The sequence below is a fragment of the Numenius arquata genome, chromosome 8, assembly GCF_964106895.1.
Source record: "Numenius arquata chromosome 8, bNumArq3.hap1.1, whole genome shotgun sequence".
Lineage (NCBI taxonomy): Eukaryota > Metazoa > Chordata > Aves > Charadriiformes > Scolopacidae > Numenius > Numenius arquata.
This window is the reverse complement of record NC_133583.1, coordinates 10,724,045-10,740,452: the sequence shown is the minus strand read 5'-3', so window position 1 is coordinate 10,740,452 and position 16,408 is coordinate 10,724,045. Positions and strand designations below refer to the sequence as shown.

The window sequence follows — 16,408 nt, the reverse complement described above, 5'->3', positions numbered from 1 at the left end:
ACCCTCTGGATTCCCCTGCAGGAGCGGAGGAGCTGGCTGCTCCGGAACGGCGGTGTCCGCTCACCCCCGCTACCGGCTGGTCCTGTGCCTGCGCGACGGCGCTGCCGCCGTCCCACTCCCACCCCGGGCACACGAGCCACCGCCACTGGCGTCGTGCGGGCGGTCACGCCCCGAGAAGGGCCCCTTAGCACCCCTGTCGGGATGCTTCACGAAGAGCAGCGCACGGCCGGGCCCGCCAGCCTTTGCCCCGTCTCCCTGCGGGTCTGTACATGGTTTATGCAAAGTGGCGGCCACCCCCGGCTCCGGTACTGGCGAGCACAGCCCGCCCCACGCCTGCCGCGCCGTGCCCAGCCCTTGCGCCGTGCCCCGCTCCTCCCGCCGCAGCGGCTCCGGAGCACGGGGAGGTTGGGTGGCCCCGGAGCAAAGTGCGGCGCACCCCGATGACGCCAACGGGCGCGGCGGAAGGGGCGCGGAGCCTGCCCGGTGGTGATTGGCCGGGCGGCCGGAAGCGGCGGCGGCGGGCGGAGGCGGAGGGGCCATGGGCTGGCGGCGGTGAGCGGCGCGGGCATGGCGGCGGCCCGCGGCTGCCCCCCGGCGGGCTCCGGGGACCGCGCCCTGGCCGAGTTGCTGTTGGAGTTCTCCCGGGCACAGTACCGCGCCAAGGACGGCGGCGGTGCCGCCGCTAAGGTGAGGGGACCGGGAGCGGGGGGGAGGGGGGGCTGGGGAGCGGCGGCGGCGGCGCGGGCGGGTGCTGACGGGTGGTTGTCTGCAGGTGGAACGGATCGAGCGGCGGTGCCTGGAGCTCTTCGGCCGCGACTACCGGTACAGCGTGATCTCCAACGCGCACGGCGAGGTCTGCGCCCACTACCCGCGGCACATCGTCCTGCTGGAGCGCGATGCCGGCCGCGACCCGTAAGGCCCCGGTCCCTTCCCGCTCCCCCGCCCCGCGGGGCTGACTGCCGGGGAGGCGGCTTCGCGTTTTACCCTGGGGAGCTTCCGCGCCCGCCGGCAGCCCGCTGCCGCTCCGGGGCTCCCTCCGGTCGGGGGAAGCCCCGCCAGGCTGCGCTGCAGCTAATTATAGCCGGCGGTGTCAGCCGCGGGGTAGCGTCGCTCCCGGGGCAGCCCTCGCCGCCTGCCAGGGCAGCGCTTCGCTGCCGGGCTCCCGCGGGGCTCCTCCCGGCTCCCCGAGCCCCTCGGGCTTCCTTGGTGAAAGCTGCTAAACGAAGCCCGTAGCTTGGAGGGGGTGGGGGTTGCGAAGGGAACGGGGAGCTCCGCTGCCCGCTGTGCTCGAGTAGAGCCTGTGGCTGGCTGTGCTGCGCCTCGCCCAGAGGCTCAGAGAGCTCGTGGTTGGGAGCAGGACCGTGTGATGCTCTCCCCGCCTCCATGAAGTGCCCGCGGTCCTGCTGGGAGGCCTCTGAATAGGGAAACTTTTAGTCTAGAAAGCGTTTCAGGAGGGGTAACGGGACTGGGCAGATGAGGCAACCTCAACAGAATTAATCTGCCCCCACTACGGTACAGGGGTCAGCAGGCGCCGAGGTTTAGGGAGTTAACGGGAAACGCTTGCTTGCAGTTTAGCGCAAGTCTAAGCCAACGCGTTTCTGGACTTTGACCCACAAGCTCAGGATCAACGTTGGTTCTGCTTCTGGTCGAGCACTGGCTGCTCCCTGTGGCTCTAACGACGGCCTCTCATTTTTTATTCTCTCTTCCAACAAAAGATAATGCGGTTTTGCAGTCTTAACTGGGTTTGTGACAGGACTAACGCATTCAAAAGGACAGTGGTCACCAAGTTCCCCTCCAGCTGCCTTGCCTGAGGAAGGCAAACCGTCAGCTGCCGTGCTGGCACGTGGGCCAGGTGCTGTAGGAGGGGGTCTTTGGAAAACAGCCACAGCTGATTGTCAGGTGGGAGAATTTCTGCTTATTGGTTAGCTCAGATTAGAAAAAATTAAACCCCTCGCTGCAAAAAAAAAAGGGAAGCTGAACTCTGAAGCTGTAAATGTAACTCAGAGTGTCGTTAGGGAAGAGAAACCAAATGGTTCTGCTTTTCCTGTTCTAGTAAGAGCAAAGGATGCTTAATTTTTCTGACAAGTATTCAAAACAAGTGTACTTACACTCAGTGCCCTGTTTTCTTCCCAGACTTTTGCAAGCCAGCAGTGGCAATTGACATTTTAAATATCAGTTATTTCCAAGTCTTGATTTGCTCTCCCGGGGAGTCACGGAAACAGACTACCCTTCATCATCCCTCTCCTCCTGATTTCTTCATCATCCCACTCCTCCTGAGTGATAATCTCTGCAAAAGTCGCTAAATAATTTTAGACAAATCCGGTTTTAGTTGCGTCATTGTACTCTACGGAATAATTATGAAATAGAGACTGTTGCGCTTCTTGTGTTACGGAACACAAGAACCTCTTCCAGTGCATGGGACGCTCCCTCTGGGGCCGAGTGTCTTTGGCTGCCTTTCATCTTTCTAACGTTCTTAATCAGCTGGTAAGATCTCCTTGAAGTGTTCAGGACGCTTCACATCTCTGAGAATACCAAGGTTTTTTGGAAGCAGTTCTCGCTTATGTGGACTCTTTGCTGCCCCGTCGGTTCTGCTGCTACAGCTGCTTCTGAAGCCGTGGGGGGAAACAGCAAAAAAGTGGGTATTTTTAACCCAGATCGGTTTCCTGATCCTGTTCGTTTCGTGGCTGGGCAGCCGGGGAAGAAAGGATGTTGCTTCATCACACTTTGTACTCATCACAGTACTCTGAAATCCAGGCAGGTGCAGGAGGTAGTGGGAGGAATTTGATGTGTATTTCTGGCTGTCAACCAAGGCGCTGCTTGCGAGGAGCCACAGAAGGTTGCAGGATACGTCTGACAGCCGGGAGCACCTTCCCTGTGCTTGGAGAACTCTGACGTCCCCCCAGGCAGACGCCGCAGGGAAAGGAAACGGAGGGGTGCAATTTGCTCTCTGTCTTAGAGTTACTGTGATTGCACCTAATGAAAATGCCTAGATCTCAGGCACAGGCCACGTCTTTGGTTTCACCTGTTACGTGTCTGCACGCCAAATAAATATGATCACAGTTGCATGTAATCTAACAACGTGAGAGGAACGCCTTGGTTCCAATGCTGTTATGGCTACCCAAAGGGAAGCATCTCTGCTTCAGGCCTATATAAAATACACAGTTCCTTGCTCTTACATGAAATGTTTCCCTTGCGTTTAAACAGGTGAATTTAGGTTTGGGGGCTGATTTGGCGGAGAGAGCCAATGGGATTAACACAGAGGCGAGGTGGCCCAGTAGTATCTTGTGGAAGACAAACTTCTGAAAAAATAACACACACCTGAAAGTCCAAAAAAATAAAGAGATAAGATACACGTCACTTCTTCCACCTCATTCTCTACCTTCTTCCAAGCAGCCTTAATGATGTTCTTTCACACTGCTGTTGAAGACTGTTCTGTTTTCTGAACCCTTTTTGGTAGATTTTGCTCCTGTCTATGCTGCATTTAATTACTTGTCCCTGTAAGAGCGTTGCACCCGTTCCTCAGAGCAGCCTTTTCCCCTGCCACAGGAGTCTCAGTACAAGTGTGTTTACTTACCGTGTTTATCTTTAGTTCATGTTTAGCTTTACTGATGGTGGTGCTTGAGAAGATCCGTGAGCCCTGTTTGTCGCACAGCCGTGATGGATTGCAGAGCAGGTCTCTCCAGTGCCTGTGCAGGCTTCCCAGGGAACAGGCACAGGAGCCTTGGAGAGGGGCTCATTCTTCTGTGTCTCCAGTGGGGCACTGGGCTTCCCGCTCGCCCCGTGTCCCAGGTTCCTGCCAAGCTGCTGTGATTCCCCAGGGCTGTGATGTCTCTCTGGGGAAGCACAGTTGGTGTGCTCAGGGTTGAAACCTGTTGGCTTGTCTCGGCTCCTGGGGAGGTGCTTCGCTTGTAATTTCTGATCTTCCAGGCATTTGATTTCTGCTGACTCCCATCTTCTGCACTTGGAAGCAGCTCCTCGGAGCTATTCTGGTAACACCGTGTTAAAGTTCTTGTTTCCCTCTGTATTTGCTTTTGCAAAGGAAACACGAAGACAACTGGAGCATAGTACAGGATGTGTCTCTTAATTGCGTGCATTCATTTAAAAAACAACCCCACGACCAAATCTGTACGTCAGAATCTCTCAAAGTTTCAAAACAGTTTGGTGTTGGGAATTACAGACGAAGGCCTCCCTTCTCAAACTGCTCACAGCCCATTCCTGCGGTGTGTGTTACTCTCGTGCTCTCTGAGCAGGGAAGCAGATTGCAGAGCAGAGCTCTTGGCTGTTTGCAGTGACAGCGATGAGCAGAGCTCGGGTTGTGTTCATCGGGTGCCTGCACGTGATCTCACGTACTCCTGTGTAAAGTATATTGTGTTAGTTTTTTCCCGTCTTTGCACTTACCACCCTTGTGTCCACAACATTTAAATTGGATGAGCTTGGGTTCTTGTTCTTTAAATTCTGGTATATATCAAAGCTCTTTGGAACTGGACAGCTGAAACAGTGATGAATGAGTTATGAAACACATGAAATATACTAAGCCTTGACTATGAGTTCTGGGAATTGAGACTTTTTTTTTTTTTTAAAAGTAGGATTTAGAAGGTCTTGGTTGCTGTCTCCCTGCTTCCACCAGCAACACCTTGTATAATCTTTTCCATAAACAGATCAATTTCCATGTTAATAATAGATTATTTTTTTTAATCCTTCACAGAATGGCAGCTGCAGGTAGGTTGCTCCACACCCACTGATTCTGAAGCTTAGCAACTTTCTTTTAATTTCCAGCGTAAAGGTATGAGTTTGTTCTTAGGTCAGCTTTGTCCTTTGCCTTTGAGTTCTTCTTCCCTCCATCACTAAGTTCTCTCCTTCACCCTAATGTTGTGTCCTCACTTCATCTTCATCTGCTCTGCCAATCAATCTATGGTGGTTTCTCTTTTAGCATAGACTGTCCCCTGGCCATCCTAATCATCTCACTGTGCCTTTTCCGGCATGGGTAGGTCACTAGAATCAGAAGCCTTAATTTAGCTGAGATCTTGTGCTCTGCACAGTAATGCTGGTACTTCTCCATCCCACCGGAGGGTTTCCCGTGATCTTATTTGTCCCTTTTTTCAGACTTACCATATTGATAACATACAGGCATCCAGAGATCAACCAGTTCATCTTCTACTGAGCTCCACTACTGGAAAGGGCTAACTAGAAGTTCTTGTTAATCATCTCTAAGTGCGTGACCATGCAGCTCTGTACTTCCAGGCTTCATCTGGTTTCTGTTACATCAGTCTGGATGCTTCTCCAATTCCTTGTGGAAACTCTAGTCCTCATTGCACTGAGACCTTCAGCATACCTCCTGAAGGTCTGTGTAGTTCAGAAGTCAGTTTGGATTCCTATCAAATGTAGACTGGTACTTGGACAAATTGCAGCAATTTTAACTTGTTTCCAAAATGTCTGCAACTTGGAACACATTTCTGTTTTAACTTTAACCAGAAAACCAAACAAAATTTAGTTATGAAGATGCAGTTGACATCAGTGCAACAGCCCTGTTCAGCCCACTAGCTGATTTACAGACAATTGTCTAATTACCCAGCAACACAATGCTCAACAATGCTCAAGTGGCTAGAACTAAGATTCATTGAGTGTTCACTGATTCTCTATTTTATTTATTTTTGCTTGCAAAAATATCACTCTAATAGTGAATTCTCTCTGATGGTAGTACTGAGCTTTTTGATGGAAAAGTGGCGGGGAGGAAAGCAGAACGCACATTTTTGTAGACACTGGCTTACTCTGGTAGTCCTTCATTAGTAATCCACGTGTTAGTTTGTAGCAGACCACTCTGACCCTACTCATATTGCCAGCTCCTCAGGATGCTTGCTGTCATGTGGTGTGCAGCTGCTCTTTCACAATAAAGAAGAGGAGACAGAAAAGCATCCATACGTGTTGTATAGCAGCGGAAGCAATTCTTAAAGAAATGTCCTCTTGCTTGCTAACTTCAGAGCTGGCTTCTCTCTCCACTAGGTTTGAGAGCACTGTGCAGGTTGGCAAACTGCAGGACCTTATCAACCGAAGTAAGATGGCGAGGTGTAGAGGACGATTCGTTTGCCCGGTCATTCTGTACAAGGGAAAGGTAAAGCTTCATGTCTTCCAACCTGTCTTAACTTCAAGAATGACCTTTCTCCCTGCCGTTTGAACTGTGCAGCCACGTCTTCAGTCGGTTGTCACCTTTCCGAACGCTATAACAATCTGTTCTTAGGTACAAGCAGTCAGCCTGTAGCAGTAGGTAACATTTGCTAAGCCATCTGTGGGGGCTTCAGGCTATTTTACCCCTCCATGTCATGAGCATTGCACCAAAGAGCTAACATTTTCTCCATATGTATGTTCCTTCCTTCTGAAGTACTGAAGTTATTTGGCCTTTGAGAGGCAAAAGAGAAATATTATCACTTTCTACCCCTTACTCTTCCCAGCAGTGAGCTCCCTTTCAATAACTTTTCTCTCTAAAGAGAAGTTTCCCTTGTCTGTTCCCTGGGGAGGCAAGATTGCATAAATGGTCTTATGAATGTGTGGGCTTGTCTGCAAGGGGATCTATAAAAAAGTGAAATTAGATTCATTTTTATGTGGATTACTTAAACTGTATTGGAGCCCTGTAGGAGTAGTCTCATTTAGAATTTAAGTAGCTTAATTCAGTTTTCTTAGTTCAATTTAGAAACACTGCATGAATAGCAAAATCATACCTGTGATAATTTTAATCTAGCTTGGCTGAAGCCATCGTGGGCTGAACCTGCTGACCTTTTTCTGCAGGAGTGAACTGCCTGGAGTTGTACTGGGACCATCCATAATTTTACCCACAGAAATGTAGAAATAAGGCTTAAGCAGGGTATTAACAGAGCATAGATGCTGCTAACTTGGCAGGAATCACAGAATCACAGAATCACAGAATCACAGAGGTTGGAAGGGACCTTTTAAGATCATCTAGTCCAACCAATGAAAAAAAAAAAAAAAAAAAAAACAACAAAACAAACAAACACAACACAAAAAAACAAAAACAAAAACCACCACACACGCAACCCACACACACACCACCACACCACCCAACACTAATCCATATTCCCAAGCACTATGTCAACTCCTCTCTTGAATACCTCCAGGGATGGTGCCTCAACCACCTCCCTGGGCAGCCCATTCCAATGCCTGACAACCCTTTCAGTAAAGAAATATTTCCTAATATCTAACCTGAACTTCCCCTGGCGCAACTTGAGGCCATTGCCTCTTGTCCTATCATCTGTAACTTGGGAGAAGAGACCGACCCCCGCCTCTCTACAGCCTCCTTTCAGGTACTTGTAGAGAGCAATAAGGTCTCCCCTCAGTCTCCTCTTCCCCAGACTGAACAACCCCAGCTCCCTCAGCCTCTCTTCGTAAGACTTGTGCTCCAGACCCCTCACCAGCTTCGTTGCCCTTCTCTGGACCTGCTCCAGCACCTCAATGTCTTTCCTGTGGTAGGGGGCCCAAAGCTGGACGCAGTACTCGAGGTGGGGTCTCACCAGTGCCGAGTACAGGGGGACGATCACCTCTCGGGTCCTACTCACTACACTGTTCTTGATACAGGCCAGGATGCTGTTGGCCTTTTTGGCCACCTGGGCACACTGCTGGCTCATGTTCAGCCTGCTGTCGACCAACACCCCCAGGTCCTTTTCTGCCAGGCAGCTCTCCAGCCATTCTTCCCCAAGCCTGTAGCGCTGCCTGGGGTTGCTGTGACCCAAGTGCAGGACCCGGCACTTGGCCTTATTGAACCTCATCCCGTTGGTCTCAGCCCATCGATCCAGCCTGTCTAGATCCCTCTGCAAAGCCTCTCTACCCTCCAGCAGATCAACACTGCCACCCAGCTTGGTGTCGTCTGCAAATTTGCTGAGGGTGCTTTCGATCCCCTCGTCCAGATCATTGATAAAGATGTTGAAGAGAAATTGACTGTATTAGTGAATTGGAGAACTGGAGATGAAAATGTGATTTAAAAACTAGCTACAGATGAAGGCACTTGGGAGTTTGATGTATTTGGAGAACTCAATCTGGACCAGGGTTGCAGGGGGGACTGCTGAGAGGTGGTAGCTGCAGGTACCAACCATTTCTATGTAACGTGACAGCAAATAGGCCAGAGACCTGGGAAGGGACAGACTCCTGGAGCGTGCACGGTTACTAACAAAATCTTTCTCCAGCATATTTGCAGATCAGCAACACTGGCTGGCTGGGGAGAGCTCTATGGGCGCACTGGCTACAACTACATCTTCTCAGGTGAGTGAGGAGCCATCTGTGGTCAGCTTCCTGGTTAGGCTGGGACAGTGTCCTAGATGCAAGACCATGCTCTTCCTGAGAGTGGGTGCGGAGCTCTGGCATGTACCCACTTGTATCAGGCTCTGCATAGTAGGGCAAAGCCTGAAATCTGTCCATTTCCAAGCACCATACTACTGGACAGAGTGCCATACCTCATAAGAAGGAGCAGCAAAAGAACTTGAGGCTGAAGAATGCGTTATGGGAAGTGTGTAGGTGAGTAAGGCAGCCCAAAGGAGTTAGGCTACTGATCCCCAAACATTGAGGATGGGAATAATGGAAGAAAGATAAGAACTTGCTATTGCTTGGGGGAGTATTGGGTGTCTGTAGCGTGGAAGCTGAAGCTTGACTTAACAGAGCACTGTGTAGCACTATTGGGGTGTCATTCTGGCTGACAGTCATGGGTTTGATCCACATAGGTCCTTTGCAATGACAAGGGAAAGGTGGGCTGCATTAGAAAACGGGCTTTTCATGAAGAGAAAATGCAGGGAACTATTGAGAGCGCTTATGTGTGGAGAGAGGACACCAAACCATGACCGTTTCAGGCGCTTGTGTGTCTTGTCAGGTTGGGGATTGAGTTGGTTTATGCAAGTTTCAGTTCTTAATGCCTTCTTGCAGGGGGTTCTGATGATGCTTGGGCAGATGCAGAAGACATTTCAGAGGAGGATTCTGCACTTAGGTTTGTATGCATCACTGGGATAGGAAAAAGGGAGTTTGGACCATGGCTGACTGGCTCAGCTACTCAATTCTGCTCTTCCTAGGCTGGGCTTTGGGTACAGGCTTGAGACCATCACCAAGTCTTACCTCCCTTGCTTTTGAAAAGAGTCTTGAATGCTAATGGCTGGCTGAACCCAGTGTAACTGAAGTGTGCTAATCTATTGCCAGAGGGAAGGGGTGGAGATAGGAATATATGGGGCTATTTAAAAAGGTGTTTGAATTACACAGATGTGTTCACTTCATCAAAAAGTAGATCTCCAGGCTGGTGAAATTGTTTTGTGTCTTATGTGCGTGCTGCAAAACAGAGTTGAGATGTGGGGAGGGACCCTAAGCATGAAGTTTGCAGTATCAGTTCCTTGCAGAGTCTGACTCTGACCTGTGGAGACAAGGCTCATGCTGTGCAGTATATGGCTAGAAGAGGTTCAGGAAAGAACTGTAGCAGTGTCGTGCGAAAAATCAGACTCAACATGGTCGGCCTTCCATGCTCATCTTGCTTTGCCTTGTTCTGTGTTGCAGGAATGCAGACTCCCAGCTGTTTGACAAGGTCAGAGGACATGACATCAAGCTGCTGCGATACCTGTCTGTCCGATATATCTGTGACCTGATGGTGGAAAACAAGAAGGTGAAGTTTGGCTTGAAGTGAGTCTGGATTCATTTGTTTTTCTGCAGGCTTTGGATTGCAGCTAGTAGCCCTTACATGAAGTTGTTATTGGGCATGCACTCAGCAACCTGGGAGCAGATCCTGGAAGATTCTTACAGCAGGATCAGTTAGTTGATGCTGTAAAGAGAATCCCAAGGTTTGAGGCTAGAGAAAGCTGTATCAGTGGGCAGTGAACTGCTTTCATCTGTCTTCTGTAGTCTGAGTAGGTTTCCTCTGTAGAGTTTGAGGTGATGTGACAGTCACCCTTTCAGAAAGGGGAGAGTAAAGGAGCCCTCTGCTTGTGTGTAGGAACAAATAGAGGTGTTTGTCCTTTCCAGAGGAAAGCTTTAGTATTTTGGGGCTATACCTGTTTATTTGGATGTGTTGAGTAAGTTCTGCCCCTACTCACTCCTGAGTCAAGTCATTGTGCGGTGGGATGAGAGAGGTAGCTTTTTGGGTGCTACTGTCTCCGTGAAAAATACTCTACAAATGTCTGCTGTCTTCTTCTTGTCCTGTACAGTGTGACGTCTTCTGAGAAGGTGGACAAAGCGCAACGTTATGCTGATTTCACGCTTCTCTCCATCCCATATCCAGGTACAGGACTGATGTCCAGAGGGACCCCCAAGGGACAGGTGACAATCCGTTTCTGGGGACTGGGAACTACGTGTGTGTGTGTGTGGTGAAATCACTGTGGCTTGCTGAGTGTTTCCTTTGCTCCCTCTGGAGAGAAGCTCTTTTAAACTGAGAACAGTGTGACAAATCTGGATGCTCTGGTGATGTGAGTCAGCATTAGGCACTCTTTGAGGTGGCAAAATAATTTCTCAGCAGTTCTAATGAATTCAAGTGTGGAGAAAAAGTCCCAGAGGTGCAGCTGCGTTAGCCCATCTTATTGATGGCCTTTGACACCCCTGCAAGTCCAAACTACTGCCTGATGCAAATGTATATCTTACTATCTGTTACATAAAACCCCAATTCTTAAGAGTATTTCCTAGTCCTAGTGTTCCAGAGCACCACCGTAAGATATTCTCAGGGCTAGAGAAAATTGTTAACCCAAGCCTGCAATGTACGACAGAGATGCAGGCCACTCCAGCCCGTCTCCCTGGCTATATTGGTCCCTGTGCCTAGCAACCGCTGCTGGGTCACTTGCTGCACTCTTAAAGATGAGCTGAATATTGCTGCCTGCTGATGTCAGGCTCAGTGATAGGATTGGATGTGAGGCTGCTGTGCTTGAGGTCTGTCTGCAAGAAAGGACTCTGCTTTCTCCCTTGCTCACAAAGAAAGCGAGAGGAAGAAAAAAAAAAAAAACCACCACCAAACTTTTCCTTGATTATTCATTATTGCCCTTAAACATATTTTCTTTTTTTTAAAAGGGGTGTTTTTTCTTTCATACAGAAATTAGTGACAATTCAGAGAAGCTGCATTAATATTTCTATCTGCTTTGCCATGGAGATTACCAAGGTGTAGAGAAATAAGAGTATTACTGGTTTCTGTGACATGTGCCACAGGTGTATGTTGCAGCCATGTGCCTCGTCAAACTTAGGCCATGGGAAAGGCAGCGTACACAGGTCTTTAGCAGAGTTTGTAAAGAGTGAGAAAGAAATGATTCTGTAGAGTTAAACTGTGGAATTGTTACTTTATGGGGATCTGCATATTGTATGCAGTATTCAGTGATGGTCCTTCCTCTCCTGCCATCTGGGACAGCTGCTGTCTTTTAGCAGCTCTTCACTGCCACACTAGAGGTAAACCTCATAAAAGTGGAAATTCTCCCTGCAGATGTTGCCTGATTTCAGCAGTGTTGGTCCAGAGGGGAATGTTGTTATTCTGTTAGATCTAAGGCGCGCACATCTAAGGATCAGCAACCCCTCTAGTGACTGGCCAAATACCATCATACATTCTGATTGATGTTCCCAGGTTTGCGCTGGAAGAATTTCGATTTTGTAGTTTGGCTCTAAAGTTGTTCTGAGATCCTCTTGTCTTAAGTGAGCAAAGCAGTGTCCAGACATGACAATCTAAGGTGAAAGACTTGTGTTAAAACGGTGTATCTGTAGAAGCTTTTGTGCTCTCCAATGCAGAAACCCTATTTTCCATTTGACTGGCAGTTGACATTTGTAGATGCCAATACTTATTGCCATAATCCCCCATTCTTTGCTTAAAGCCATTGTTTAATTGGAGTTAAATCTCAGCTGACAGATTGCTTCCTGACTGTGTGGCTTTGAGGGCTAGTCCTGTCCTTGCACAAAGATATTTTTATTGCCATTAGAGTTACTTGTGACTTGCAGGGTAGGAATCATTGCCTCTGTTCAGTGCCTGGCACAGGGGAATCTTGGTAACGTGGGTATTGTGGCACTCCCAGGGCACACACACTGCATCGGGAGAGGTGTTTGTTGTAGCTTGCAGGCAGCCGCAGTGCTAATGGTGCTGCTCGGCTGTGACTAAGTGACTGCAGTTTGCGGCAGAGGCTTCAAATAGTTGTTTGAGAAGAATGGAGCCAAAGGACAAACTTCAGGAGGGGAAGGTTTGGGGGAAACCTCGGAAGTGGTTATGTACCTGCATCCTTCAGACAGGGCAATTCGTGTGTGTGAAAGAGGAGACGGAAAAGTGAGAGAAATCACAGCCGCCTCTGTCAGAGCCCTTTCTTGTTACCTGCAGCAGATGCCCTGCGAAAGTTGGCTTTCCCCAGGGCTCTGCCAGCACCTCCTTTTGCTGGTTCCTTCTCACTCAGCATGCCGGGCTGCTGCCTTAGATCTGTGCAAAAGCCAGTGGCCCTGGAAAGCACAGCTCCTTGGTGAAACCTCTTGTTGGGGAAAAAATGAAATCAGTCCCTCAAACCCCACATTTGCTGTGTGTTTGGAGTTTGCCCTTTGCTCTGTGAGTGTGTTCACTGCTGAGTGCTCTGGGTTGTTGTGCTGGGAGGCCGTGCTGCACGCTGTACTGATGATTACTGCTCTTCTCTTCCCGCAGGCAGCAGTTTTGATTGGGTTGGTGCTCTGGAGCCTGGGGCTGCCAGCACTTCCAGTCCCATGGGCACTTCAGTTGCTAGATATCAGTTAGCTGAACGGTTGTTCATTATTTCTTTTTCTTGCAGGCTGTGAATTTTTTAAGGAGTACAAAGACCGGGATTATACAGCTGAAGGTCTCGTATTTAACTGGAAACAGGTACATGGATATTACAAAATGGAGAGCTGCAGGCTTTCCTGGTCTTAAGCCTTGCCTCAGAGTTCCTGAGCAATGGTGTATATGTCATGTGCTTATTTCTGATCACAAGGAGGAAACCAACAGGGCAGCAAAGCAGATGGTCAATGTACTAGATTACTCATTCATTGTAAAATTTGTATGTAAAATAAATTAATCGCTATCCTGTAGTCTAGGATGCTTAACCTGTCATAGGAGGTATGGGTTGCTCCTGTTACTGAATTTGATATCTTATTGATAGCCTCTGTTCTCAGTTCTGTCTTCGTATTCTGTCTCCTGCTGAGGGAGATGATTGAGTGGAGCAGCCCTGCAGTAATTCGGAAATTAACATGCCTTGTCCCTGACTTTGACTCTTGGGAGCACAGAAAAGCTCCTGTTGTCCACTAGTCCTTCTAAGAGGCTATATGTTAATTCTTACCACTGCAGGTTTTTGCTTTCAAAGATGCTTTGAGGTGCTTTCTTCTAGATATGCACTGTTTGGCATTTGTTTTTTTCTGGAGCTCACTGCCTTCAAGCCATGGCTTTTCCCTGACTAATTGTGTTTGGGTTTTTTTCAGGATTATGTAGATGCTCCATTAAGTATCCCCATCTCTCTGACCCAATCTCTGAATATTGATTGGAGCGAGTACCAGGTGAGCAAAGCAGGCATGTCTGTGGGAGGTCAGAGATGCAAGTAAAGATTTGAAGTCTGAGTTGCTCCTCTTGCAATATCTGGCTCATTTTGTACCATCCCAGTGGGAGTGGGGCTGCAGACTTGATTGTTCAGAATAGCAGTGGAAATCCTCTGTCCAAAAGCTTCCCAGCTTGGTGTGTCTCAGGGTAGCTGACTTTAACGTCAAATCTTTTTCTGTAGCTTGCGTAAAGCTTTCAATCCGTTAGGGAGATATGTCAGTAACGAAGGTAAGGAACACGCCAGCAAACGGAAAGCAGCGTTACTTGTTCACAATCTCAGCGAGGCACATGCCTGCAGTGGGCAGACTTCCTTGGCTGTGCAGAGTCCTGAGAGATCAGCCTCCCCTTATGTGAGCAGTAGCCAAGTGACTAGGCGCCAAGGTACCTGTCCTATGAGAGAAGAGCAGAAAATCATAGTCGACCAAACTGTGACAGCATCGCAAATGATAATTGAACTCTTGTGTTTGCCCAAGCTTCAAGGTTTACCTTTGTTCATACCAGGGAGCGTCGCCTTCTGCTGCTGATTAGTGTGCTCCATTTCACACATCAGTGGACCCAGGTTTTGTGATGATTGACTGTGCTGGAGCATGTCACGCTCCTGTGCTCTGTGTCTGGAAGCACCGCAGAAGTAGTAGAGCTCCCCGTGCTGTGCCAGTGTTTGTCAGTCAGTGATGTAAATAATGTTTAAGTGTCAGCGTAAGCAGGATCACGGAAAAGTAGCTTGCAGAGTTGAAGCAGAACTAATGGGACCACAGCTTGTTAATGGCTAGAAACTTGTTCACTAGAATACTGAGCAGCCCGTATTTTAACTGAGCAGCCCGTATTTTAAAAAAGGATATTAAAAAATTGAAGAGGGTGTAATAAATAGATGCAGAAATGATCTGACGACTGGAGATGGTGCTTCACTTAAAGCTGAAGTTCTCAGTCTGTTTAGCTAATCACAAAGGTGATGGAGGGTTGACTTGATTAATGTGTAAGTACATTTGCAGGGAGAAAATACTAATTCTAAAGCACTCTTCAGTCTGGGGGGAAAAAGCTGCACAGGAAGCAATGTCTGCAGATGGAAATCAGACCTTAAAATAAGGAAGAGTAGTCTTGCTTGTTATTTTTGAGGATGATCTGCTGGGACATGCTGCTAAAGGAGCAATGAACTGTCACCCCTAGTTGAGGTGCTTTTCTCGGCAGGAATGCAAGCTTCAGGCTGTGTTTGGGGCAACTGATCAAAACTTTCTGGTTTGTGGTATAGAGAGATCAGACTGGATGACTAGATGATTCCTTCTGGCATAAGCACAAGATTGGGTTGAATTGGGCAGATAAGAGACTTTGGAAGTATGTGTTTTTCTGCCCCAGGCTGAGTGTATTCCCCATTTCCCTGCTCTTTTGTTGCTGTGCAGGCTTCACAGCAGAGTAATATGTTCTTTGTCTGGCAGCAGTCTGAAGTGTGGTTACACGCACACGTGCACGCATGCAAGCACACAGCATGTGTTCTATTGCTGGCAGTCAGACGTCACATATACCACTAACACTGTCGCGATGAAACACGTGTCCTTTTCCTTGCCAGTGCTATCCTGTCTCCCTTGAGCTACTTCTGGCTCTGGTCAGATCGCTGAAATTCCCCGCATCTTTTCACGACACAGTGGTCAAGAGCAGCGTGTGTGAGCTTGTTCTGATGGTTTTCACCTGCATCTCTTGTGGTGCTGGAGCCCTTCTGTGGTGCTGCTGCGACTTGGGCGTTACTGCAGAAGTCCAGTGCCTGTCTGGAGCAGCCAGGAGTGGGTCAGGCCTCTGCAGGCAGCCTGCTGGGGTCATTTACGAGGGCCAGAGTGTTTTGAGCAAAGGGCTTGGGTTGTGGGAACGGGTTACTGGCCTTGTCCTGCTCACCCCATCATGCTACAGCATCACGTAGACAGCTGTAACACGGCTGCTGAGCTGTTTGGTGAAGTGCACGTGTGTGGGGGGCTGTGGAACTGGGTCAGTGCTCTGCAGGTGTTTGCTGGAGCACGTTAGTCCCTCTGAGCGTGGTCTGCTTGGAGCTTTGGGGCTGCAGGCAAGCAGGTTCTGTGCCAGCCAGGCAGTCAGGAGATACAGCCTTTTATTATTTTCTTTTCTTTTTTTTCCTGCCTGGTCTGTTGTCCCAGAGTGCCTTTTGTAGAGGATGGGAGGATTGATTAGAGCACCAAGGGAGTCTGTCACTCTGAGGAATGGCCACAGGGTTATTTCTGCTTTGCTCTCGTTCTGGATAGAGAAGCCAAGAGCGTGGTGGGCCCTGAACTGCAGAGCAGCCTTTTGCTGTGGACAGAACTTACCATTGACATTTCTCTTTCTGCAGAGCTGGGATCTTGTGCAGCAGACACAGAACTACCTGAAGTTGCTGATCTCCATCATCAATAGCGATGGTAAGGCAAACTCGTTTCTCCCAGCAGTCTGACTGGGGCAGTTGCTGTCTCCAGAACAGGTGATGGTGTTAGCACCACTCTTTATAAAAAGAGCTTCACATCTCTCCCTTCAAAACCAAGTGGTGGTCCTAATGTCTCAGGGCTCCAGCTCCCTTCTTAGAGAGGGACTTGCTGATCCCTTGAAGACTCTCTCTTCCAAGAATGGAGGGATATCTGAACACTTTACCTGAAGTTCTACTGCTTAAAGCTGAAGGGAAGAAACATTTGTTCCTCTGCTTGTTGACTCTTGCTCTTATTTTACTGCACATCGGTGTTTTATGCCCTCAACCCAGGGTCTCATTAGGTGCCTGTTTAAGAGCCCCTGTCACAGCCACCCCAGCTCCTTGAAGGCAGTGTATTGCTTTATGTTGGCATCCTGTTCCCTCTAAGCACCGTGACTTTGTACCTAGCACTGCTGGATAGATGGAGCCATGGCTGGCTCTGCCAGCAT

General features: G+C 48.9%; 1 protein-coding gene across 4 annotated transcripts in view; it reads left to right on the top strand.

Moving 5' to 3' along the window:
• Positions 1 to 529: 529 nt before the first annotated feature.
• MTMR14 (myotubularin related protein 14) overlaps positions 530 to 16,408 on the top strand; it is a 34,030-nt gene continuing 18,151 nt past the window's right edge. For 2 of the 4 annotated variants that reach the window (XM_074152820.1, XM_074152819.1), the window contains exons 1-10: positions 530 to 687; positions 773 to 912; positions 6,001 to 6,109; positions 8,190 to 8,265; positions 8,920 to 8,980; positions 9,535 to 9,657; positions 10,179 to 10,252; positions 12,744 to 12,814; positions 13,408 to 13,482; positions 15,852 to 15,918. In XM_074152820.1, the coding sequence (XP_074008921.1) occupies positions 568 to 687; positions 773 to 912; positions 6,001 to 6,109; positions 8,190 to 8,265; positions 8,920 to 8,980; positions 9,535 to 9,657; positions 10,179 to 10,252; positions 12,744 to 12,814; positions 13,408 to 13,482; positions 15,852 to 15,918 (916 nt within the window). In that variant the 5' untranslated portion in view covers positions 530 to 567. Of the gene's footprint in view, positions 688 to 772; positions 913 to 6,000; positions 6,110 to 8,189; positions 8,266 to 8,919; positions 8,981 to 9,534; positions 9,658 to 10,178; positions 10,253 to 12,743; positions 12,815 to 13,407; positions 13,483 to 15,851; positions 15,919 to 16,408 lie in introns of those variants that run through there. The other 2 variants (XM_074152822.1, XM_074152821.1) reach the window with 2 other exon arrangements.